Source organism: Nansenia antarctica (assembly GCF_963989245.1).
Source record: "Nansenia antarctica genome assembly, chromosome: 10".
NCBI classification, from domain to species: domain Eukaryota; kingdom Metazoa; phylum Chordata; class Actinopteri; order Argentiniformes; family Microstomatidae; genus Nansenia; species Nansenia antarctica.
Window position 1 is genome coordinate 21,974,776 of NC_137680.1, and position 25,075 is coordinate 21,999,850.

General features: G+C 42.5%; 2 protein-coding genes across 2 annotated transcripts in view; one reads left to right on the forward strand and one right to left on the reverse strand.

Moving 5' to 3' along the window:
• Nucleotides 1-3,136, forward strand: part of LOC308166756 (structural maintenance of chromosomes protein 5-like) — a gene marked incomplete at both ends in the record, with an annotated part of 17,904 nt that extends 14,768 nt beyond the window's left edge. Inside the window, 2 exons of the mRNA XM_080541081.1 lie at nt 1,262-2,149; nt 3,099-3,136. Coding sequence (XP_080397207.1) covers nt 1,262-2,149; nt 3,099-3,136 — 926 coding nt within the window. The remainder of the gene's footprint in view (nt 1-1,261; nt 2,150-3,098) is intronic.
• Nucleotides 3,137-10,836: 7,700 nt separating this feature from the next.
• Nucleotides 10,837-13,498, reverse strand: mrpl17 (mitochondrial ribosomal protein L17). The gene is given in 4 exon segments (XM_080540724.1): nt 10,837-11,367; nt 11,487-11,555; nt 13,219-13,313; nt 13,316-13,498. Coding segments are annotated over 4 exon segments (498 nt in total). The 5' UTR covers nt 13,386-13,498; the 3' UTR covers nt 10,837-11,103.
• Nucleotides 13,499-25,075: the final 11,577 nt, after the last annotated feature.

Here is a 25,075-nt window from a genome sequence, read left to right on the forward strand (position 1 = left end):
GGAAGAGAGAGAGAGAGAGAGAGAGAGAGAGAGAGAGCTGAGGACAAACCCACCATTTATATCCTCAACTCCCCAAACCCAGGTGACACTAGTTAGGCCGACGCCCTCCCCACTCTGCCAAGGCTCCTAAAGGAAACAACAGAACAGCCAATAGGCAGCAGGCAGAGTGGGAGGCGTCACAAGACTAAGACTAAGGCCGCGTTCGTGAATTTGCCGAAGTGCACACTGAGTTCAACGTCAAGTCATTTGCTCTGGCGCTCTCAGAGCGAATTTACGAACGCGGCCTAAATGTAAAATAGCCTGCCAAAATGAACACTGGTTTGCAGTTTTTTAGTAATTAATTAGTTTTTTGCAGTATGTTGTTGTTGTTTTTTTGGGGGGGGGGAGATTTGAAGTACATTGAAGAACATGTTATATATTCCATATTTTGGATATATTGTATTTGTTAAGGCGAGTTGTTAGAGCTAAAATTCAATAAAGGCAGCCTGTTTCGTTTCAAGGTGTATAAGAAAAAGATATGTAATATTCCTCTATAGAAGGAGAAAGTTTACAGGTTCATCAGACGCATCTGATCATTCAAAGTTTCTCAGAAAGTCCAGATCATTCATTTCATCTCAGTATTTATGCTCTCAGGTACCCTCAGGTAAGAGGTCCGCCCTCGGGTGAGGTCTAGACCAATCATGAACAATGGGTGTGGATTTGTACATTGAGGAAGATGATGGGGATGAAGGTTTAAGGGGGAATCGACCCCCACTTTCTCCTAGAGACACAAAGATGTAAAAGGAACACAAAGGACACAAACTGGTTTAGTCTGGTCCTAGAGTACTGGGTCTGGGGAAACACAAAGGTCCAAAACTGCTCTAGATGGCTTAGTCCATCTAGGTGTAGGTCAGGAGAAAAGAGAGCAATCAGGTCTTTGTAATCATTTAAATGTGTCTGTTGTCTAGCCCAGTGAATTGCTTTGGACTTGATTAGTTGAATCAGGTGTGCTGGTGGTGGAACAGATCAAATATGTGGAGCGGCTGGGGCGCCCCGAGGAGAGGGTTGAGAAACACTGGTCTAGCCAATGTCAAGCTTCAAGTAGAGAAACTGGTTTCATTGTGTGCTTACAACAGGAAATCAGTTCTCTAGACATTCAATTTACTGTTCAAGAACTTCAGACCAATCTCACTTTTAAGTCACACCTACAAGCTCTTTGAACGTCTGATCCTCAACAGAATCTGTACCTTTGTTGACGAACACCTCATCCCTGAACAAGCAGGTTTCCGCCCTGGCAAGTCAACAACTAGCCAAGTACTCAACCTCACCCAGTACATCGAAGACGGATATGAGGAAGGGATGGTAACTGGTGTGGTGTTAGTCGACCTCTCAGCTGCCTATGACACAGTCAATCACAGACGTCTCCTCAGCAAGATCCTGGAGACCACAAGAGACACCCGTCTGACAGAACTGATTGAAAGCATGCTTGAAAATAGGCACTTCTTCGTTGAGCTAGGAGGAAAGAAAAGCAGGTGGCGAAAACTCAAGAATGGCCTTCCACAAGGAAGTGTGCTTGCACCACTTCTCTTTAATATCTACACCAACGACCAACCAAAAAGCGCAGACACCCGCCGCTTCATCTATGCAGACGATCTTGGCATAGGTGCACAAGCCACTGATTGCACAGTTGTGGAAGACAGACTCTCCAACGCTCTGGCAGAGCTAACACCGTACTATGAAGAGAACCACCTACGTGCAAACCCATCTAAGACACAGGTGTGTGCCTTCCACCTGAGAAACCGTGAAGCCAAGCGCCAACTGAAGGTCAGCTGGTCAGGAACCTCCCTTGAACACTGTGAGCACCCAGTCTACCTAGGGGTAACCCTGGACAGATGCCTCTCTTTTAAGACCCACACTGAGAAGACCAAGTGTAAAGTGAGTGCGAGGAACAACATCATCCGCAAGCTCACTGGCACAACCTGGGGTGCTAACCCACAGACCCTGAAGTCAACCGCACTAGCTCTCTGCTACTCAGTTGCCGAGTATGCCTGCCCAGTATGGGAGCGAGCTGCCCATGCCAAGAAGCTGGATCCCGCCCTCAATGCTAGCTGCCGCCTTATCACAGGCTGTCTGAAACCAACACCAACAGACCGTCTGTACATCCTGGCAGGCATAGCCCCACCAGAGATACGACGAAATGCAGCAAGCAAAAAAGAGCGCCAACAACAGTCTACTGACCAAAGACATCCTCTCTTTGGCCATGTGCCACCCAAAAGCCGCCTTAAATCAAGGAAAGGTTTCCTGAAGAGCGTCCCACCCCTCGGAACACCGAGCACAAGCAGTGAAAGAGTCACTCGGTGGGAAGAAAGGCTGGACAAACTCCCACCAGCAACAACAATGGAGCTAAAGGCGAGCGAGGCACTGCCCCCTGGAGCAGACACCAACTACGCAGTGTGGAAATGCCTAAACAGGATAAGATCTGGTGTTGGACTTACAAAAGCCACTCTCGCCAAATGGGGATACCTAAATGACGGGGACGCTGTGTGTGACTGTGGCACTGAACCACAGACCATGCAGCCCCTCCTGATATGCCCCCTGCTGGAACAGCCCTGCACATCAACGGACTTGACAGAGTTCAATGAGAAGGGACAGCAATGTGTTCAGCTGTGGTTGAACCACATCTAGCCAAGCCTTGTAACTGACTCTTGTGGACACGAAAAGAAGAAGATTCTAACATGCCCATATATGGACAGCACTTCCTGAGGCAAAAACATATGGCCCTTAAGACAAAGGATGTGTTTACAAGGTGTCATAAAACCCCCCTTGTCAGGAGAACAGGCCCTTCATAGCATACAGGCCCATACCATATACAATCCATGTGTGTGTGTTTGTTACGCCCTACCCCCTGGTGGTAGGAGGCCGCCGGCATAACATAATAGTGAGCAAATGAGGTAGACCAGTGACAACCAGGCATCCGTTAAACAATAATAATTTATTGTTTAAAACACACGGTACATTTCGTTGTTTGGTACCTGTACTGTAACAATGACAAATAAAGTCTATCTATCTATCTACAGAGACAAGACACAACACAGACCCCAACCCCCTGATCTATGCAGCGACCACTAAAGGAAAAGCCCCAGAAAACTACATCTAAACCTATAAACAGAAAACAACCCCAGAACTAACCCCCTAGCCTAACCCCCATAGCCGGTGCCGTAGCACCTAACAAAAATACAAGGGTTAGTGTCGCCGCACTAGCTGATGTTACGAATACAATGGGTGATCTACGTGTGGTGTAGGACACAGATGTATACCTGCAGGTATCTTACTAAGTGCCCTACCTCTCGAACTCTGTAACCGGCTAAAAGAAAAAAAAGAGAACAAAAGAGAACATCAAAAAGTTTAACAAAAGGGCATCAAACAAACTATAACCAGCAACATAAGTTACATACCAAAATATTGAGAGCTGCCACCTCTCTCGAAGAACAGAACAAACTAACTTATATAGACTAAGGTGTGGTGAACTGATTGGATGATTGATTGATGATCCCAGCTGCCAGGCATCTCACTGATTACTCCAGCAGGAGGGACACACTGAAACAGAAGAATAGACAAAACAACAACACACCACAGGTCCAACAGAAAAGACCCCACCACCCGTAACACTCCCCCCCTCAAATATCAACCCCCGGTTGATAAAAACAATTACATTCTGGAAGGGAAAACAGGTTACAACAATGAAAAAAAAAAAAACTTCAATAGTGGAGTGTAAAACACAAAACATAGTGACTTTCATGGTTTTTCACACCGGGACAAAGCATCGGCAAAAACATTTGCTGTGCCCTTCTTGTGGCGGATGATAAGACAGTAGTTCTGTAGAAATAATGACCATCTCATTAGTCGTCGGTTATGATTGTACATACGATGGATGAAAACCAAAGGGTTGTGATCAGTGTAGACCACAACCGGCACCGTACTAGACCCCACGTACACATCAAAGAACTGTAAGGCCAAAAGTAGAGCCAGGGTCTCCTGTTCTACAGTGGAATATCGTGTGACATAAGGCACTCAAGGCCCCGAATGGTTGCGGCTAATCAGTAGATGAATTCACTGCAAGACAACGCCACCTTTTTGTTACACGAGGTGAGGTCCTCGGGACTAAATTAAAGCACTTAGGTTCGTGTATGAGAGAGGGAGACATGAAACCAGGTTCACACAGAGAGCATTGTTAAGGTGTAAATAGAAAAATACTTTAATTAACATTTATATTTAAAAACGATTTACTCTATTTAAAACACCATACAAAACAAACAAAACACGAGGGTAGGACGACTGGCAGTAGAGAGGGATACTACTACCCCGATGGACAGGTACACCAGTGAATCTGTGACATGGACACACACCACAAAGACACGGTAGACAGTGGGCTAAGTGTTCCCCAGTGATTAATCACACCAAACACGACACGCACACACAACATGCAGTGCGGCGCCCCCCACTCAAACCAAAGAACAGAAAAACAACAACAATAAAAGGACTAATATATAAAAACGACCAGTTGGTTCCGTCTGATAATAAATAACACGTCAGTTGAAATGATCCACTACACAACAATAGAGGGTTTGTTTTCATTACAGTAAATATTGGATATGAGCAAAACAGCAGCTAGCAGTCCTTATATGGGCAAAGGGAAAGGAGTTGGATTAGTCATCTACCCATAACACTGTAGCTGCGTCTATTCTGTGAGCCACAAGCCCCTGTACCTGAGTCCACCTGTCTGTCTGTACCTGAGTCCACCTGTCTGTCTGTACCTGAGTCCACCTGTCTGTCTGTACCTGAGTCCACCTGTCTGTCTGTACCTGAGTCCACCTGTCTGTCTGTACCTGAGTCCACCTGTCTGTCTGTACCTGAGTCCACCTGTCTGTCTGTACCTGAGTCCACCTGTCTGTCTGTACCTGAGTCCACCTGTCTGTCTGTACCCGAGTCCACCTGTCTGTCTGTACCCGAGTCCACCTGTCTGTCTGTACCCGAGTCCACCTGTCTGTCTGTACCTGAGTCCACGGCAGCTACCGGCTAGTCAGGCTAGACCTGTAGCAAAGTACAATAGTTCATATCCTCTTAATGGCACTTCTCAGCATGTACAAAAACAATAACCAGTAGCTGTATCCGCTTGTTAAGTCTGACGTCAAAAGTGACGTTTAGACATTTCCGAGTCCAAACCAGAAATTCCCCGCACCAGAGTACCAGTGTACTGACAGTTTAATCGTTTTTTAGACTCGGATCTATTCATACAACAAGGGACACAGCACTTTCCCGTTTTCTCCATATTGTCAGGGTATTTGAGCCTCGGAAATTATATAAATATAATTAATTATTATTATTTCGGCATTTCGAAGACAGCGCCTCAGCCAACGTTGGAGCATTGATCACACAGAAACACAGTCTATTTGAAAACGACGCCTGTAATCGCATTGAATGATGAATGGTCTTTATTGTCATATAAATAGTGATATAGTACAGGTACCAAACAACGAAACAAACAACGAAATTTGGGAGGGGGGGCTCCCCTGGTGCTAGGAAAAAAAAAACTAAAAAACAAGAAGGGAAAAGAGCTGGTTTACATACATAAAGGCTATGTACACTATCCACTATACTATACTGTACAAATAAAACACTGTGCTGTACTCTATGCTATGCTATACCTATTCTAACATTTCCTATTCTCTGAACCTTATTGTAGGACACTGGTTAACCACTGGTAACCACTGGTCATGGTTATTGCTTCTTATAGAACCTAGGGTTGTCATATTGCACATAGTGTTATTGCACATTCATTTAAAGTGTCGCAGTTTGCAGGCTTGAAATGTACACATTTGTGCCTCAGCACTACACCTGATTTCAATCCAGCAGCTGCCATCAATCCGTCCAGACTGTCCATTGTTGATTGTTTTGCATAATGTATGTATAATACGTGTTCGTTTGTATCCATATTACACAATATGGAAATGTGAGTTTATAACTATGTGAATTGTTTCCTGTGTTTCATAAGGTTTTCCAATAGGCCTACACATCGAAACTGATCCGAATCTGGAGGGCAGTTTCGGACATTGTCCACAGGGCGGCAGTATCGCATTACCCGTTCGCATGTGGTGGCAGATCACTGACAGACTATCAAACACATCAACAGTAAAACGGATATATCCGTCTTTGGCAGCAAGATTATTCAGTGATTGATCTGCACATTGCGTTTAATTACATTCAATTATATATATATATATATATTATTATTTTTTAAATTACATCGGTTTGTATTTGTAAAAGCACCACATTATCATCAACCACAACAGTAGAGGGCGCTACATATTTCACATAGGGCGGAAGTCAGTTTTCTTTTGGCGCAAAGGATGATGGGAATGTCCCGTGATACTGTTAACGTCAACGTTCTCTTCACGTTCGCTTCAGTACGCTTGTTGTAGCTGTCGAAGGAGGACGTCGTCGCCCTGGCTACAATTCTATCAACATTTGGACGACAATTTTCTTTTTTTATCACATTGTAAGTGTTTTTGTCAACAACAAGGACTTCTGATTTGGTCTTCTTGAAAAGCTGTTGACTAACCTGCTACCTAACCGTCATACTACTACCGTGACCTGTCCTGTGTTTCCTGATACGGCTAACAACGAATATATTCGTTATATATAATAGTTTAGTTATTTGTGAAATGTGTTTGGAAACCATGACTACTACTAAAGTGGACATCGGTGGACGTCATAAATCATGCTCAAGAAGATCGGCTTTCAAACTTTCAACAAAGTCGAGGTTGAGGAAACTCTTTTTGCTCAGTACTACCGAGGACGAATGCGTGAAACAGTGGCGCGCCAGCACCATGCGGGCCACCGTCCGAAAATACATTCGTTACGAACAGAAGAAAAGACAGCTCGCGCTCGCGAAAACCAAACAAGAACAGTTTTGGGCTGAAAATGGCGCAGGCGCAGACGTGCGCAGCAGCAACAACATGGCGGAGGAGGAGTGTCGTGCTCGTGGAGGGAGAGACGTCGTCCAACAACATGGCGGCGCAATGGCGCCCAGGAACACGACGCAGTACCTCATGGACATGGTGTATGACGACCTGCCAGCGGACACGTACTTATTAGGGTCTAATGTTTGTGAAATGTCTGAGTGTAACGCTGCCCTCTCACCCACCAGCGTGTATACTTCATTGGACTCGGCTTATGAAAGTTATTTCGCCTTTCAACAGCGTGATTTTGAGGACATGTTTCACAAGTATGGATCATCATCGTGTTGATCATCCGAGAACTGTGGCTGTCTCGTCAAGATGATCGCATTGCATTGACTCTAAACCAAACCAAACCCAAAGACACCAAGGTGTGGATAGGTTACTGTATTATAATCATACATTATTTTGTAAATATTGATTTTTTTATTTTGGGGGGGGGAAATACCTTTTATTGTTAAATTAATTAAGAACGATTGTTGTTTTTTTGTTTTTTGTTTAAATTAGTGTTTACACTAATGGCCTTTTGTACGCATTGAACAGTCATGTTTGCATGATTCATTTTGTCGGACTTTCCTTGTCCCACAGCGACGCAACCGGACGCTGCCCAACACTAGGGGGCGCTCTCGATCGCAGCGTCGCTTCATGCCGAGACTGGTCTCACCTGGCCCCCTGGCCGCCACTTAGGTATTCCAGGTAAATCTGTTGCTCCTACAGGTAAATGTGGCGGGTACTGATTGAGTTGCATGATCCTATGGGCCCACATTTGAATTGTGAGCCTGTTGCCATTGCCAGAGGTGTTTGTGCAGTAGTTACTGTCTGTCTGAGACTTTTTCAGAGCACCCCCCACTTACTCGACTGCAGTCATCTCGGCTGTTTTCCGAGGAAAACAACGAAAGGAGGAACAGGGAAGTAAGGCATCCGGATATGTAGTAGCATCATGCCCCACTGTTCACTACAGTGGTATCTGACCAGAGTGTATAAAACTGGCCAAACTCAAAATGGTGAACTTTACCATTACAGTACGCCTACCGACAGTGGTTTCAGGGGTGTTTGTGCCGTAGTTACTGTTGTCGTCTGAGTGTTTTTCAGAGCAATCCTCCCTTGGCGGCAATCAGCTCTGGCTGAGGGACACAAGCGGAGGAACAACCAAGTAAGGCTTCAAGGCGTCCTGATTACGATGAGTCATGGCCCTCTGTTCCAACTTGGGTAATGTTTTATATAGCCAATGTATTCAATAAAAGGGATTAGCTGTTTACTATAGCAGTGATTTTTACTATCCATGAATGGGGATTTTGACAGTGAGTGCATATTGTTTTTTGTAACCATAAGGCCAAGCATGTGTGACTGTGGGGAGGACATGTCTGGACATGTTTTGGGGTTTTCAGGAAGCATGACTTCCTTATTAAACATGTTAATTAAATGAAACAATGCTTCTGTTTTCTCTTGATGTTTTCAAGTATGACTCGTCCTGATTTATGGTAGGAACTACAAATGCATTTTCAGGTACTATGTTCTAATGTTCACTAAAGTTTTGACTTGAAACCTTTTAACCCTCTATGGCACGCATTATGAATCCAGTTGGGGGAAAAATGTTTGGAGTTTTTTTGTCTTAGAATAGACCAAATAAACATAATCTAAAGACATTTTCAATAAATACTTTTTGGGGTGCGTTGCCTTGAGGCAACACTGTGCCATAATGGTCAGTCAAAGTCAAAATCAGCTTTATTGTTAATCTGATATATGTACAGACATACAGAGGGCTGAAATCGCATTTCCCTCATGCACGGTGCATAGTAAACAAAAACAATAAATAACAATATAATACGACAAGATTAGACATAACTATCTATACAAAACATACTAGATAAAAGATGTTAAATGTGCGGTACAATGTACAGGGGTGGAATGCAATAGTGGTAATTGGCTCAGTATAATAGAGTAAAGTGGCTAAAGTACATGCATGTAAGTAATGGCATGGAGAGTGCCCCAAGAGAGGCACGCCTGCCCCCTGACAAGTGCGCCTGACCAGTGTCATGGTGAATCCATAATGGTAATTCATAAAATACAAAGGTTCCATCTCACAAAACATAATGGAATGTAAAAACTTTGACGCTCAATATCTCTGAACTACCCTAAACGGAGATAGAACCTCACGAAATTCTGTTTTCACTCTAGTATACCTTGTTATTATCCTGATTACGACGCAAGCATGCATCAGTCAAGCATCTACACATTTTCTTATCTGTAAAAAAAAAAATGGTGGTAGATTTACTGTTTGTATCAAAGACCCTTTCTTGTCTGAACTGTCTGGAGTGGATTAGAGGTGGCTAGACTGGTAAATGTTATGTGCATAAGAAACTATTTACAGTCATGGTATAATTTAGTCTGTAATAAAGAATGATACTTGAATTAGAGTAATATAGATATTCTGTTATTTGCCGCTAGAGTACATTGTTGCCCATGCCCACTGAACAGACTGATATGTGAGATACTGACTGGTTCAACCCTATCCGCAGATGTGACAAACTGCAGAGTTGACACACACACACAAACACACGTATCTGAAATGAAATGGGAAGAGTGGAGTGTGTATGCATGACAGATAACAGCACAGCTTCCAGGCTATTCCGATACATCTGGTTAAGAGCACATCACTGTTCAAAATGAATGCATTTTAATGGTGTCAAAATTAAGAACATTCTGAATAAGCTGTACATATACTTTTTGCCCAAATTAAAATGGTCAGTTTTATAAGAGGCCTTGTTTGTTTCTTTCATCGCTTGAGCATTGTGTGAATGTGCGTGACTGGAGTTTGTGTTGTAGTAGGGAAATATGATTTGTTTCATCCAAAACAGCAACTGTCATGTTATAGTGAATTATATTCTGCAGCCAATCTTTCACTGCTAGAGTACATTACAGCATTCAGGAGAAAAGGGAAATTGAGAGTAGGTCCAATTGAATGGAATTGCTATTCGGTTGTTAAGTCGTGACGTGTTTCCGGGTCCAAAGTTGGCTGAGGCGCTGTCTTCGAAATGCCTCAGTAATAATAATAATTCATTATATTTACATAGCGCTTTTCCAAGGCTCAAATATGGGAAAAACGGGAAAAAAAGTGCTGTGTCCCTTATTGTATGAATAGATCTGAGTCTAAAAAACGATTTAACTGTCATTCTACCGCTATAGTACACTGGTACTCTGGTGCAGGGAATTTCTGGTTTGGACCCGGAAATTGCTAAACGTCAGACTTAACAACCGAATAGGTTCAGAGCTATTTTACACTTCTGGATGTCTCTGTCTACTGTACTTCAGACAATAAAAAATGGTAAGTGAAGGCCAGTGCTTCACCGTGAAACCATATATTGGAAATCTCTTTGTTTGGACTAAAACACTCTTCACTGAACGTTCTTTATCATGTGATTTGTTGATTGCTAGATTTAGCGTGGCCATTTAACACTATTTTAAAGCTAGAATTGACTCGCTTTCACGTTTCTGACTGAGGTACTCTTTACACTATGGACTGACTTATATAGTGCCTTATTCCAAAGCGCTTTACAACGGCCTCTCATTCACCCATTCACACACACATTCACACACCAATGGCGGCAAGCTACCACGCAAGGCGCCGGCCCGCTCACTGGGAGCAATTTGGGGTTCAGTGTCTTGCCCAAGGACACTTCGACATGTGGCCAGCCGGGGCTCGAACCGCCGATCTGCCAACCTTGGGATCATTAGACGGCGGCTCTACCTCCTGCGCCACAGCCGCCACCACACTAGAGGCCACTGTGCGTTCAGAACAGTCAGAAAGCAGAAGTCCGTTTACAACATTCAGACACTCACATTTATTTTGACACACATTCCCCGTTATCTTCAGTGGGGTTGATACAAAGTAATATATATAAATATTATACAATGGTTCCTGATTTAGTTTTCTGTTCTCTGATGATCCAACAATTGCTTTTGGAGTATTCTTGTGACCCCATCAAGAAACAAAACCAATGTCTATACCCAGGTCCTAGTCTGAAGCTGCGATGCACAAGATGTCAGCTGCGACCAACCAGTTATGAGTAATTGCTGATCTAATCCATCTTAGCAAAGAACCAATGCATTAGCCCTCAGCTCTGGTTGCAGCCTGCTGCTGACCTCTCTCCTCTCTGTAGCCTTTGAGGAGCTGGTTGATGAGAGTGAGTTCATTGTCCTGTTTGACTGAGTAGAGGGGAGGGAAAGGGTTGCCCTTGTACTCGAGGACCGACATGTGAGCGCGATCCAGGTTCTCCCGGTTGGGGATGCGGGCCATGCGGGTGTAGCCTTTCTGCTGGGTCTTGAACCTGGGAGCTAGGACCTTGAAGAGCTTGGGGACTAGATCTTTTTCCTAGAGACACAGAAAGATCAGGAAACGCTAACTTATACCATATACTATAATATAAGAATACAAATGATATATGAATACAAATTGATCAGTTCAACAGCTGTATCCATCATTATACCTACCGTGAGCCAGAAGCTGGCCATTTTCATGGCTTTCTCATCAGTGTCCCCCTTCTTGGCATAGTCGATCAACTAGAAAGACAGATGACATAAACAATGGTAAATAAACACGCACAAGTCAAACTACAGCCAAATACACCTAGCAAACATGGTCATAGTCATAGTGGTTTACGAATTATTATGTCAATTGGCTTAGCCATGGTGGGTACCATCATCCGACTAATCTGGAACGTTTGTGAAGCGCCTATAGTGTCAGTGTGAACATCATTATGGTGAATCTGGATAGCTCAGCTTGTTAGTTTCAGGGGACAATCTCCTCCTCTCCGAGAGTGCATCTCAGATAGCTAGCTAGTTGTATAACGCTACGAGAGAAACCTGCTAAGATGGTACCATGTGACATGTCATGTCATTCAGTGGTGTAGTCTAGTGTTTTCTAGTGGGTATACTATACTGTGATTTCTCCCTCCCAGCCTCATATCGTTCATTTCGGAACGCCATAAAAAGAAATCTGCGCTCCCTGTCTAACGTTATATATATATATCTAAATTACATGTTATAAGGCTGATCTGTGCATGATAGTCCTACATTTTGACATATTTCATGTCGCATCTCCCCTCGTTGATGGTATATGACGCTATAGTCAGTCCCAATGGTCCAAAAGTCAAGTGCTTCGTAACACAGACGGGGTGAATTTTATGAATGGAAGTGAAAGTTCTGTCACAAAACGCCGTTACGTATCCTTACACATGTTTAAGTGGGTATATGGAAATCCTTGGCCTTTCCTAGTGGGTATACGGCGTAGTTCTGCGTATCACGTAGACCACTACACCACTGCTGTCATCGGTTCCTCACCTTTTCTGCATTTATACAACAGTTAGTTCCGACCAAGTAATTTGATTGGACAAGAGGCATTCCATGAGTGCTGATATACAGTATAACAGCACTGGGACTTTAAACTATGTATCACTCCGCCGCACAGGTGTTCTACTAAATGACCGTTAATTACACTACATGTTTGTGTTCAGGTTAATTAGACTACATGTTTGTGTTCAGGTTAATTAGACGACATGTTTGTGTTCAGGTTAATTAGACTACATGTTTGTGTTCAGGTTAATTAGACGACATGTTTGTGTTCAGGTTAATTAGACTACATGTTTGTGTTCAGGTTAATTAGACGACATGTTTGTGTTCAGGTTAATTAGACGACATGTTTGTGTTCAGGTTAATTAGACTACATGTTTGTGTTCAGGTTACTAGGCAACAGTCCATTTGAAGTTCAGTTGCGGAACAATTTTTTGTTTATTTTCATGATTAAATAAATAAACAAACAAATCATAATCTGTTGTCGCTTATTACTGTTAACTAATAAATGGCGCTGTAGAACTGTTGTATAAAAGCAGGTCGAGGTCGTGCTGTTATACTGAATATCATATCAGTATAACACACACCCTCTCGTGTGATATTGCTTAAGTATAACGCTACGAGAGAAACCTGCTACTATGATGAATGAATGGTCTTTATTGTCATTAATACAGTACAGGTACCATACAACGAAATTTTGGAGGGGGGGCTCCCCTGGTGCTAGAAAAAATAAAATAAAATAATAATAATAATAATAATAATACTAAAAACAAGAAGGGAAAAGAGCTGGTTTACATAAATAAAGGCTATACACTATCCACTATACTATACTACTATGATGGTACCATGTCATGCATGTCCTCGGGTTCCTCACCTTTTCTGCATAGAACCTCACCTCGTCGGCCCGGCCGGTGGTGGTCTCTACCCTCTCGTGGCGGACCAGCCCGGTCAGGAGGTTCCGCAGCAGGTGGACTCGGGACCCAGACCCATCTTCCTCTGGACGCGGCCGTGAGAGATCAACACCTGCAGAGTGAGACGCATCCTGCTGGATGGATGATGAGCCTACAAAAGAGGCTAGTAAAGGAAATAAAACACTAATCCTGTCTCTACAAATCTAAGCAGAAGTGTTTAACTACGCGTGTCATTCTTTGTTGTCGTGCAAAACGGGTAATATTATATTGTGTCTCAATCCAGCAGTCCCCCGAGGAAGTCGAAAGTGTCCTCATGCAACTTTAACATTGGCTGTGGTGCATCACTGATATTATTCCGAGTAGGTCAATTGAATCAGCGAGTATTAGTTCCGTTTACAGAGTGAACCGGTCCTAATGTAATAGTTAGTGCAAGAAAGCGAATGGTTTAATACTGTGATGGAATATCTGGGCAAATAAACACGTTATAGGCTAAAATAAGCTGTTATATGATAGTATAACTACATTGGCTATTTAGTCTAGCAGTAGAATGAGTACATTTGTGACGGGATGGTGAAAGTCGCAACAAGTCGTCGGGAATCGTGAAGTTTTAAGGAAATGACAAAAACTAAATAGCCTATTTAACTAATTGACTGCCAAAGACGCCAATTGGCGTCTTATAGAATAGTAACGTTGACTGCCAAAGACGCCAATTGGCGTCTTATAGATTTTTTTTTTCTTTTTCGCGGGGATCGCGTTATTGACATGTTCTACACCTAGCGAGTGAATTTCAGACTTGGGTGTAATGTATTTCGGTCCCAGATGGGGGCAGTAGTTCGATAAAAGCCTGGAGAAGGAAGTGGCTTGCTGTGGGTTGTAGTAATGGCGAAACGGATCAGGGTATGTGCCAAACGCGGCGCATTGCGGAGCATTGCGGCCATCGCGCGACTCTTCAAACAGTTCAGAGTCGGATGATACAGAAAAAGTGCAGAAAAAAAAAAAAAAGTTCTGCAGAAAAAGCTCGTTTTCTCTGTTTATTGGTCAAAATCTGGTGTTTTTGCTGAAACCACCCTATGTTCTACGGCCGATTTCTAAACACTCAAAGAGGCTAGAAACAAACTTTCTTTTTCTGATGAAAGAAGAGAGTCTAAAGTTTTGGTAGATATGTTCAATGTTTATGTAGTCCGAAAAGTCAATATTTGGTGGGTCTTCAAAATTCAGCGAAAATGCCCCAAAAGTCTGGCAGTGTGGAGCTCTCCGCTCTGAACATGGCTGGCAGTAAATGTGTTTTCCGTTTTTTTCTTCATATTACGAACTTTTTGAAGTGTTGAAGATTTCACTCAATATAACAAACAACAGTTTTAGTAAACAACACGTGTAGTCATCATCATCAGCGGAAGAGACTGACAACGAGATTAATTGCAGGCAAACCATATAGTCAGGTTTGTTATATAATTTCGTGGGAATTTTTTGGGGATTTGCTAATATATACATTTTTGGAAAGGGCATTTTATGAGGAATCAGAAAATATATGTTTCCATTTGCACAGATGTCTGAAAGGCGGCCATCTTGCCATTTACAAAATGGCCGCCATAATACACACGTTTTGTAATATCTTGGCTTCTAAATAAGCTAGAACATTGATTTTAACTGCTAAACCTACATTTCCAGGGTCAAGGGATCCAATGGTTGTAGTTACAAAGCTTTTTTTTTTTTATTGTAGTTTTTCTATTACTTCGTTTTTCGTTACTTTGTTAGTAGGCCTACGTGAGTCCAAAATGACCCACATGCATTCTATGGAATCTCATGGGAACCTCATGGGAATCTCATTGGAACCATGTCAAGCTGAGGAGTCCATTAACTGGAAGTAATGCATTCTATGTCAGTCAGATGATGACAAAAAAGGAGTCCTGGTGAAAAATCCTAAATTAGAGTCCTATAGGCTCATACTGCAGGTACTTCAAGAGAGGGCCAGTTTTAATGATGGGGACTATGTGCAAGTCCAAAGCAGACTACAGAACTGCACACCAGAAAAAATGTGCACTGAGAAGGCAGTCTGGCATCGTTCCTGTCACTCGAGTGCATCCAATAAGGACAAGATAAAACGTGCAAGAGACATCTGCAAGCTGGAGAAGCATTGAGCAAGCTGTTCTTTGCCATGGACCGCATCAAGTACAAGCGACTCTGGCCCAGATACATCGCAGACATGCATGACTTGAGGACCAATCACCCTCAGACCTGGGAGGAACTACAAGCAGGCAATATATCAGTCACAAAGAGTGTCATTCCCTTTGTGTCTGTTGGGGCCGACCATGCCTGCGAACATCTGAACAAGCAGATGAAGATTCGCTCTGGGATCATTGGCATCTCCAACAATGCCAATGCCAGACAGAGATTTTTCTTCGTCACACCAGAACTTTCACGTCTGTCAAAAGAATTTAAGAGTCAGTTTGACATGGAAGCTGACAGAAGCACACAGCACCATGAACTTGGGCCAAGTGCAATCAAGAGGGCACATTGTATAATCAACAAGATCAAAGCAGCCATACTCATTCATGGAAACCCCTTTACCACTGAAGGTGACAGGCTGCACAATGTGATCATGCATGCCTATATCCCAGATGAGTATGTACCACAGATCTTGAATGCTGATGTCACTGGCCAGAAGTTGTATGAAGACTACGTGTCAGAGCGGATCAATGGAGATGTCAGCCTCTGGGCCCCTGTGAAGAAAGTGAACAACAAGATGTTCCTGTCTGGGAACAAGAAGATTACAGTGAAACTAAGAGACAATACTGTGGATCTGAAGGAGACCAAGGACCTGTTTGCGAGGCTGATGGTACTTGCCAGGTCAAACCGAGACATCAACCTGAAAGAGGCCATAGGAAACTATGAATTCACTCTGACACCAAGGGCACTGTTCGCTGCTGATGGAACAATCCTGCCATGCCATGACAAGTCCAAGTTAATCCATCTTCTCGACAAGCTGACAAGAGAAGACATACTCTATGAAGACCATCAGCCGCCTCAAACTGGAAGTGCTAACCACCAAGATGCAATGGATACAGGATTCACAGACCCCAAACCTACTGATCAGCCAAGTCGGAAGATAGTACTGGTGGATGGCATGGTGCTTGTGCAGAAGCTGAGCAAAAAAACAGTCACTGTAGTGACAGTCAAGGATCTGAGTGGCTGCTTCAATGACAGACTGATGTCACTAACACGAGATTATGATGAAATCATCCTTGTGTTCGACACATACAGGGCAGATTCTCTGAAGAGTGCAACCAGAGACAAACGAAGACAAGGAAAAGCTTCTATCCAATATCAAGTCAGAGATGACACCAACATCAAACACGTCCCAATGAGCAGGTTCCTCTCACATGACAAAACGAAGGCTGATCTGACTGACTATCTTGCTGCCAAAACTCTAGAGTACAACAGGGGATCCTCCAAGCTGATCATCACGTCTGCTTCTGGGCACACTAGGAGCAACAAAGACCTGGTCTTTGAGGACAACAACCACGAAGAAGCAGACACACTGCTGATCCACCAGGCTGTGCTAGCATCACAGCGAAACCAACCTGATGCACAGTTGGTGTTCATCTCCCCAGACACAGACGTTCTAGTGCTAGTCATAGCAAACTATCATCTCTTGCTGACGAACACGTCCATTTATATGGCATCTGGTGTTGTGCAGATTAAACCACTGTGGCAGGCTCTAGGTACAGAGAGAGTAAAGGCTTTGCCAGCATTCCATGCATTCCATTCACTGGGGCCGACAACACAGGGAGGTTCTCCCGTATAGGCAAGGCAACGTGGCTGCAGATCTACCTCAAAGCAGATGAAAATGTCATCGATGCTCTGCAGATGCTTTTGGGTGAAGCAGAAGTCACCTGGTCAGCCAACACCACAGCGGTGGTAAAGAAGGCCCAGCAGCGACTCCATTTCCTGAGAGTTCTCAAAAGAAACAGGGTGGAGGAGAAGCTGCTGGTAACCTTCTACCACTCCATCATTGAGAGTGTGCTGACATTCTCCATCACAGCATGGTACGCTGGCTGCAAAGTAGTGGACAAAAAGAGACTGCAGAGAGTGGTGAAGTCAGCGGAAAAAATAATCGGCTGTCCCCTGCCCTCCCTGGATGACGTGGGACGCTCTCGGTGCCTCTCCAGAGCAGGAAGGATTCTTAAAGACCACCTCCACCCTGGTCACCACCTGTTCAGCCTGATGCGCTCTGGAGTGAGGTACAGGAGCATAAAGGCTAGAACAAACAGGCTGTCCAACAGTTTCTACCCATGGACCATCAGAACACTGAACAGTAGACATAAGACATGTTCATAAATGTTTATCTTATATGTGTATATGTTTGTGATTTTTTTTTTTTTTTTTTTGCACCTTCGGAAGAGCCACTACAATTTCATTGTATAGGCAACTGTACAACGACAATAAAGTCTATTCTATTCTATCTATTCTAAGTGACAGAGGGAATGCTGTCAACACTGGCTTCCTTTGTGTGTGCAGCTTACTCACCCAAGGGCATCAGCATAAGCACAATCCCTCAACTGCGATGGCACCTCTTCTGCAACCATAGGGCAGAGAGTGACAAGCTCCCTCCAACACTTGGAGCACTGAAGCAGCACATATTGAGGGTCCATGTGCAAACAAGAGTATGGGCACAGGCAGCCATTGCTCTGCAGGATCCACAATTGGATCCCCTGCAAAATGGTTACTCCAAACATGAGGATGGCATGCTTAAACCAACAACCACAGACGTCCTCCCAGCCCCGAAGTCCATCATTGAGCTGGTACAATGCAAATGCAAAACTGACTGTTCTTCTGGCAGATGTTCATGCAGAGCTAAGAACTTAGCCTGTACCGACATGTGTCAGTGCAGCAGCCAGTGCCAGAACGATGACGATTCCCAAGCCGTGACGCACGAAAGTGATGATGATGAACTAATCTAACAGCCCAGCCTCAGCTATAAATTACACATTTTTATGGGATGATATAAACAATAAAAAAAAGTTACTCCAACCAGTGGATTCCTTGACTCTGAATATGTAGGTTTAGCAGTTAAAATCAATGTTCTAGCTTATTTAGAAGCCAAGATATTACAAAACGTGTGTATTATGGCGGCCATTTTGTAAATGCCAAGATGGCCGCCTTTCAGACATCTGTGCAAATGGAAACATATATTTTCTGATTCGTCATACAATGCCCTTTCCAAAAATGTATAGATTAGCAAATCCCCAAAAAAATCCCACGAAACTTTAAATTGAAACACAGTGAACCTGACTAATACGGCTGATTCCCTCCACACTGCATTGTGAATAATCCTGATTCCCTACACACTGTAAATATGGGTTAGGGTTTGTTATGTTTGAGGTAAGAAGCACACAACACACTGTATCATAGCGTCACTGTGTTCTTTACTGAAGTATCAACAATAGACAAGAGCAACACATCACATGTACCATTCTTTACACGTCTGGCCCCTCTCTGAACACTGCCCTGACCGACCTCCAACAGAGCTTTAACAGCATCCAATATGCCTTCTTCCAACCTCCATCTTCTCCTAAACACCAATAAAACTAAATGCATGATCTTCAATCGGACCCTACCCCAAGCCTCCTGTCCCCCAAAAATCACCTCACTGGATGGGTCAGTAGAATTTGTCAATACATACAAATACCTAGGTATCTGGCTTGATAGTTCACTCTCCTTCCAAACCCACATCAATAACCTACTCACCAAAGTCAGAACAAGAAATGGTTTCCTGTACCGCAATAAAGCTTCCTTCACCCACTCTGCAAAACACACTTAGGTAAAAATGACCATCCTGCCAATTCTGGACTATGGCGATATCATTTACAGGATTGCCACCAAAAACCTTCTCAATAAACTGGACGTCATCCATCATCACACTGCCATCCGCTTTGTCACCGGTGCCCCTTTCAATACACATCACTGCGACCTGTACTCCCAAGTCAACTGGCCATCACTCCACACCAGGCGACTGACCCACTGGTATCAGTTCATCTATAAATCCATCATCGGCAAATCCCCCCCCCCCCTACCTCTGCCTACGGAACTTCTCATCCAGCACACGCAATCTCCGCTCCAACAAATATATCACTCTGGTCCCCCCCAAAGTCCGCACCTCCTTTGGCCGTCATTCTTTTCAGTTTGCTGCCCCTGTAGGTACCTGCCCCCACTGACTGGAATGTGTTGCAGTTGACACTAAAACTCACCACCCTAATCGCGTTACCCACTTTTAAACACTCACTTTTAGATGTTGTCTCGGATCACTGCACCTGCTTTTAAGTTAACTTCCCCCTGGTCCCTGCTGTCTTTTACATATTGTGTTGTGATATATAGATGTTTTTGATACATGTAGATAGACTTTATTTGTCATTGTTACAGTACAGGTACCAAACAACGAAATTTAGGAGGGGAGGCTCCCCTGGTGTTAGGAAAGGAAAAAGAAACACATTTTGGAAAAAGCATAGATGCATAAAATCACAAGAAGGTAAGGGGCTGGTTTACATCAATAGAGGCTATGTACACAATCCACTGTACTATACTGCACAGATAGTCAACTAGGGTTGTCATATTTCACAAGAAAGTATTTTTTTTTCACATTATTTTAAAGTGTCACAGTTTGCAGGCTTGAAAATGTACATGTTTGTGCCTCAGCACTAGCTGCCATACAATCCGTCCGGACTGTCCTGGGCCCAGAACTTAGGCCTTTTCTGTGTTCAGGGCCTTGACGGCCCTGTGGTAGAAGCTGTCCTTCAGTCTGTTTGTCTTAGCGGCCGGGGTCCTGTACCTCCTGTTCGAGGGCAGCTTGACAAAGTGTTCGTGCCCAGGGTGGGTCGGGTCCTTGGAGATCTTGGAGGCCCTCCTGAGACAGCGTGTTTTGTACAGCTCCTCCAGAGAGGGGAGGGTGGCGCCGGTGATCCTCTGTGCTGTTCTCACGACTCTCTGTAGATCGCTTCTCTCCGCTGCCGTGCAGCTGTGGTACCAGTTGGAGATGCCGAAGGTGAGGATACTCTCCACTGCGCCGTGGTAGAAGGCCACATGGTATTCATGTTTTATATTGTATACTGTGTTGTGTTTTGTGTATAGACTTGCCTCTGTTCTGCCAATTGGCCAGATTGTCATTGTAAAATTGACTTATCTGGTTAAATAAAGGTTAAATAAAAAATAAAATAAAAATAAAAATAAATCACAGATATAGACACATCAATTAGGCTACACATCACAATCACAGTAATCGATCATACATGAATCACCGTAGTCACAAGCAATCAACCCAGAGTAGCCCCATTAACCCTATGTGTGGACACAACAGGGTTAGCCCAGTCTTTTAAAAATATATATTATTATTATTATTTATTAATAATACCGTATTACATCCGTAATACATCATAGGCAGAGTAGGTGCAAGGAAAGTATAGGTGCAATTTCAACACCATAATCGACATCGATATTGCGCAGTTGACGTTTATGAGTTGTTGATACAGTACTAAGCATACTACAATAATACTATCATATCATATCTAACCGAATACAGACGAGAAAGAGGCGAGTGAATTGTCAGGAAAACAGTCGCTGTATGACATTGATTGGTGGGAGCCGGGGCGAGATGATTCGTTATACAATATATATATATATCATATCATGTAAACCAAAGGCTAACTAACTCAGACCAAAACAAAATATAGGCTTATAGCAGCATAACTTGTTGATAAGTTGACAAATCAGCACACATAAATATAGAACGAATTTGAGGCTGACCAACGTCTGATCACCATATTGCAACATTTTAAAGTTTGAAAGTCTAACCGTAGGTTTAACAGGGACATAATAGCCTATGCACAGAATATATACTATCATAATCAGGACAGGAAAGAAAACATAGGCAATATTTATTTATGAGGAAGACAGGCGTAGCAGATATGTGTGGTTGCAGAGAGGGGGTTGAATTGCATCATTTGTATTTATATGTTAAAGCACTTTGAGCTGCAACGTTTGCAGGAAAAGTGCTATACAAAAAAGGGTTATTATTATGATTATGATTATAATAATGATAATAATAATAATAATAATCATTATTATTATTATCATGCAAACATATCTGTTTGAGCGCGCCCTCCGAAGTTTGACCGCACACGTAAAAAAATACACCATGACGTCATAATAACCCAATAGAATGGGTTGGTGTGATATGGAACGCCCGCTCCGCTAAAATGGACTCGCGTATCATAGCCAATGAGGGACCTTGAATCAAGGCACTCATACATATTAATGAGGAGTTTCACGTCATTGCTGTCGACAACAGCGTAGGGGCTGTATGGAAGGCCACACCCTGCAGGCGAGCCGATTTGAAAACTTCTCGCGGGGGAGTAAAGTTAAGTTACTTCGTGAGGATGGCATTGCGGGCCTTTCTTTCGAATTGCAACCGCACATTTAGTGAATGTGTGAGACTAGCAATGTCGGACGATGAGGAAGTAGTCCAAGCAGCTTTGGCAAGGTAAGATCAATCCTAGCTTTATGCATAGGTAATTAGGATATGATACAGTGGCTGGTCTGAATCTTATAGCCTGTTGTTTTACTGTGTTTATTTAACCTAGAATGGAGACAATGGAAACAAGTCTCCGATGGGCTAGAGGAAGGCTTGTTGAATCGGATTTTGTTGATCAGTTGTTGGGGTTCATCGATGAATTTCGTCAGGAGATTGGGCAAGAGCAACAACGGCCTCGTAAGTTCCCTCAATTTGCTTTTATACAACAGTTATACAGCCATGTATTAGTTAACAGTAATACATGACAACAGATTATGAATAGTTTGTTTATTTAATCATAAAAATAAACAAAAAAATATTTCCACAACTGAACTTCAACTGGACTGTTGCCTAGTAACGTGAACACAAACATGTAGTCTAATTAACATGTAGTCTAGTTAACGTTCATTTAGTAGAACATCTGTGTGGCGGAGTGATACATATAGTTAAAAGTCCCAGTGCTGTTATACTGTATATCAGCACTCATGGAATGCCTCTTGTCCAATCGAGATCCAAGATGTCGGAACTAACTGTTGTATAAATGTATATATAAATTGAGTTGTCCGCACGGCATATAAGATTACCTGAGTACCTTTGTATCAAATTAAACTTACAAAATGTATCAACAACGCAATTTATCTAAATAAACTACAATATTAAACTATTCAAATATATTATATAGTACCATTTATTCACTAGCACATAGCCCAATCTAATATTAGAATATCAATAATTATTATTACACTAAAGTAATATGATTTATTTTGTTTTTACCATGAAGAGATTTCGTTACCACACCTCTCCTCAAGTTAAGGCCTCTTTTACAATACAATGCAGGCCTCTAGTCAATTGCAAATTAGCACAGGACACACTGGTGTTCACAGGTCTAGAGGAAGGTGGGACAGAAGTACTTCCACTCAACTCAATTAACATGGGTACAATGGATAACTAGACGCTGTCTGGAGGCCTGTTTTACAATACAATGCAGGCCTTTTGGCCTCTAGTCAATTGCAAATGACCACAGGACACATGGTGTTCACAGGTCTAGAGGAACGTGAGACAGAAGTACTCAACTCAATTAACAATAGACAGGCAGAGTGGGAGATGTTGTGGATTAAAGTATGTAAAATAGCAGTGTTACTGAACCGAATGTAAACTTTTTGTTCTAATAAACCTTTTTGTTGTTTTTGTTGTTTCACCACTGCAGTGTCCCAAGGATATCGTGCTCCCCGAATTAGGGGACAGGCTGGACGGCCACGTTATTTGATCACCCAAGAGCAACTCGTGTTTTTATTATCTTTTAATTTTACCGTACGCCAGATCGCAGACATACTGTTGTTGTCTGGTGCTGATGTAGAACGGAGCACGGACACACACACACACACACACACCCACACACACCCACACACACACACACCCACACCCACACCCACCCCCCCACACACACACACACACCCCCACACACACACACACACACACACACACACACACACACACACACACACACACACACACCTGAGACCTACTGGGGCTGTAAGGCCTGAGACCTACTGGGACTGTAAGGACCTGAGACCTACTGGGACTGTAAGGACCTGAGACCTACTGGGACTGTAAGGACTATATCTTGCATCTCATTGTGCATCCCTGTGTTATAGAATGCCAATAAATGAACCTTGTACCTTGTTGTTGTTACTAAGAGTCAGGGGATAAGATAAGAGAAAGGGGATAAGATATCAGAATGTGTATTACTCAGGCAAGACCAAATTTGTTTTGCACTGAACATCCGCCACCATGTAACATGACTATGAGTTTGTTTACCTTAGTTGATACCAAAATGTCAAGCAAAGTGATGTCCCCTTGCCAAAATAAATTATTAAATAAACAAACAAATCATAATCTGTTCTCGCTTATTATGATATTAAGTATAACAGCACTCCCTCTCGTGTGATATTGCTTAGATGTTCATATGCCAATGGGCCATAATGTTGTCTTTCAATGTCATCCTCCCCTACTTTTCACCCCTTCATATCAATCGCTGGACAGACATTTGCTGATCTAATCTAATCTACTAATTAGTCAAATCTATATGAGCCCCAGGAAATAGGGGACAATAGAAAAATCTAATTTTCTTTTCTTTGTCTTACATGTGTAAACATACATGCTCTGTGTATATGTTTTCGATGTACTTATTGTTTTAAGACTGTAATTTCAACGTTAGTATTGAAGCAGTATTGAAATGACATTAAACTAAGACAATAAGATGGTTATCATAATTTTTCAAATCTTTATTTGTTTGGACCATTGTTTTTCTCATACAATTCTCTATGTATTATCTATCTCTCCTTTAATCTAAAGTGAAAGCAAAATTATATGTGTATATACATGAGAATATACATTATATATGGCATAGTGACGCCTAGTGGTAGGACTGGTAACATTACAAACATACATAGATTTCGAAATCTATGTCTGCTTTTAATGTTACCAGTCCTCGTTGCTTCTTCTTCTTTTGTTGTTTAAACAGCATCATCGTTCTAAAGGTAACTATTATAAAGTTAACTGGTAATGCACCTAAAAGCTGTTTGCCAAACACCCAGACATCAGTAGAATGGAAACACCCAGACATCAGTAGAATGGAACAGCCCGTTGAAATCGACGTGTCTACGTAGACACGTTAAAAATCGACGTGTGGAATTGACGCCTAGAGGAGACGTGTGGAGACGTGCCGGTTTTTGTGAGCATGGCCTTCCATAGTGTGACAACGGCACCATGGCGTCATAATAAACCTATAATAACATGGTTTGGTGTGACAACGGTGCATACATACTTGTATAACGGTACATGATAGACAGATTGTCCGCGGGGATGCGAATGAGAATATACAGTATACCATTTCTTCTACAGTTGTTTTCTACACATAAGGATGAGTAGAAAAAGGAGGAATTCTTCGTTTCCACGAAGCCCCCTTTCGGTATGTTAGCTATGTTAGCTGTCTTCTCTTTCCATTTAATAATAATAATAATAATATATTATATCTAATAATGTTATTCATGTTAATATTAGTAATATCTAATGTATATTTTAATGTTAGTTGATGAATCTATATATTTGTATATATTTGCATATTTACTTAAATCGTATAGTATTTTTTATATTATTTAGTTATTTTGTTTATCTTTGTGGACTGTATGGCTTATTCTTGTTTTATTATGTAGTTTATATTATTGCTATTGTGTTTTATTGATTACTATTGTTTT